General features: G+C 40.8%; 1 protein-coding gene across 1 annotated transcript; it reads right to left on the bottom strand.

Moving 5' to 3' along the window:
- Positions 1 to 154: 154 nt before the first annotated feature.
- Positions 155 to 1,573, bottom strand: LOC107736670 (ATPase inhibitor B, mitochondrial). Its single transcript, XM_016548040.1, has 3 exons — positions 1,449 to 1,573; positions 843 to 955; positions 155 to 598 (listed from the first exon to the last, which is right to left on the bottom strand). Exons 1-3 carry the CDS (start codon positions 1,515 to 1,517, stop codon positions 457 to 459), a joined length of 324 nt encoding a protein of 107 aa, XP_016403526.1. The 5' UTR covers positions 1,518 to 1,573; the 3' UTR covers positions 155 to 456.
- Between the last annotated feature and the right edge of the window lie 565 nt (positions 1,574 to 2,138).

Raw genomic sequence — 2,138 nt, 5'->3', positions numbered from 1 at the left:
CAGGACACCGGCCCTCCAGGACCGAGTTTGGTGACCCCTGATCTAAAATGTATGTTGCAGGAGACCTCCAGGAATAGGGTTGAACATTATTTTATTTGGTACAGTTTGCTCTATATACTGTAACTATAAGTAGCTTATATTTATTATTGGTACTTAAATTAATATTGGGTGCTCAAATGAATTGATGGCTTTGTTCAGCAAACATATTATTCATACCAAAACACAATTTCATATTTGAGACACCATTTCAAGTTTATTGTCAAGAGGAGAAAGTGTACTGATTTAATACACATAATATTTTCAGTGTTCCAGTCATATCTGTATTATAACATGCTTTCATAAGTGACAGCAGAGATCACAAATGCTTAATAAAAATAAAGCATCTACAATTATTCAATCACATTTGAAACGTGTGGGACATTTGTTTATGAAATGTAATGTCTAGATTCACCAGTCTCAGTCATCATGTTTAAGTTTTCTGACTTTGCCCTCATGGCGACTGATTTCCTGTTGTAATCTCTCAATTTCCTTTTTGTGGTGGTCGATTTCTTCCTGGTGGTGTCTTCTTAGAGCAGCCAATTGTTCTTGCTCTTTTCTCCTGTGAAGGTGATAGAGGGAGGAAATAAGACATGCAATAACATTTTAAGTGGCTTCAAATTGTTAAATAACTCCAAATAAAACCTTCTAAAGTAAAACAGTGCATACAACACTGTGTGAGCTTTATAACTGCACATAGCAGAATCAAATATTGAGAGAGGGCTGATTTTGCTAATAGCCATATAAGCAGTAGAGATCTAGTATGAGCGATGAAATTCACAATGGGATCAAGCAAAACCACTCACTTGAAGTACATCTCCTCCTCAGCTGCCTGTTTCTTGCCAAACGCACCTCCTGCCTCCCTCACCGCACCTCCACCGCCGCCTCCTTTCCCAGCACCTTTACCCAGTTCTCCTAGCTTTATCAGAGGGAGAGACAGATTGCACAAGACAGAATAGTTTATTACTCTAGTACTCTACCTGGAAATAGTAACTGCTCCATGGATTGACATGAACAAATTAATCAATTCTTTGAGGTATGTGTGTGTGTATGCATGTATTATGTATATGTATAAAGTATGTGCTGTACTGCTCCAGAGAGTTTGCAGTTGAATGCTCAAATAATGGATAATTATCCTGAATGTAAACAAAGGCGTCACAACCTATACAGTCTATGGTCACAACACAAGGGCATACTGAAAGCGCTCCAGTTGTGTTATTGCGTAAAAACGGTTAATAGCTACTTGTAATCAACGCTGTACGTTAAAACAACATAACGTATTTAGTAAACAAACACGTGTGACGAAATACATGGTAACAGACTGACACTGCGTGCTACAGGTAAAGTCATTTTATTTTTTCTTTCGTAGGCTGAAGAAAGACAAAAATATTTTTCATACTGTACATATCTACCTGGTCGGACGACATCCTGAACTGTGTGGCCAAAAAAGTCCTCATATTACGGTTCAGAAACCTAGCCATTCTCTCTTCAGGCGATCATGCATGCAGTAACATGAGTGTGCACTCCTGTATAGTGACTCAAAACAGGAACGTACCATTATTATAGCAAAATAGGTGAACGCTGGGGAAACTCACTCACATACATTGTTATTCTAGGGTAATTTATAAAGTTAGTGTATTCTATATATTTTTTTATATTGTACAAAACAAGCTTATACAGGATATTTTTTACAGGCACTCACAATGGTACAGTCCACAACCGCTGTATGCGCGCTTACATGCGCTGACAGATAGTGTACAACCGCAAACAAGAATATCAAAGCGCCGCTTTGCAGCACCGGATCAGATCGCCGCCTCAAGCAGCTCTGTTCACGCGTCGCTCTCAAGGCAGCCCCGGTCAGTGCTTCGCTCACGAGCCGTCTGCAGAGCGCTTGTGTTGACACTTTCCTGCTTATGGTAACAAAAAAGAGCAAATTTCCTGTGACGTTGTTGCAAATGTCGCGTCACGGCTGTGGCTCGTGCAGGACACCACTGCAGGCTGATGACAGGCACAGTGAATACGTGCGATGTCTGGGGAAATCCCATGCAGAAGCCGCACTCACTGAGACGTCATGCTCCCACTGCGAGAGCATGAGTCTCGCC

The sequence above is a fragment of the Sinocyclocheilus rhinocerous genome, unplaced genomic scaffold (assembly GCF_001515625.1).
Source record: "Sinocyclocheilus rhinocerous isolate Xijiao unplaced genomic scaffold, SAMN03320098_v1.1 C36876357, whole genome shotgun sequence".
NCBI lineage: Eukaryota > Metazoa > Chordata > Actinopteri > Cypriniformes > Cyprinidae > Sinocyclocheilus > Sinocyclocheilus rhinocerous.
The sequence above is the reverse complement of the archived record's forward strand: the minus strand, read 5'-3'. Positions and strand labels throughout refer to the sequence as shown.

Bases quoted from the DNA above. Each gene is read 5' to 3' on its own strand.
- LOC107736670 (XM_016548040.1), bottom strand. From the start codon at position 1,517: ATGGCTAGGTTTCTGAACCGTAATATGAGGACTTTTTTGGCCACACAG. The intron at 956-1,448 runs GTAGATATGTAC...CCTCTGATAAAG, and splicing joins TCAGGATGTCGTCCGACCAG to CTAGGAGAACTGGGTAAAGG. The intron at 599-842 runs GTGAGTGGTTTT...TCACCTTCACAG, and splicing joins GAGGAGGAGATGTACTTCAA to GAGAAAAGAGCAAGAACAAT.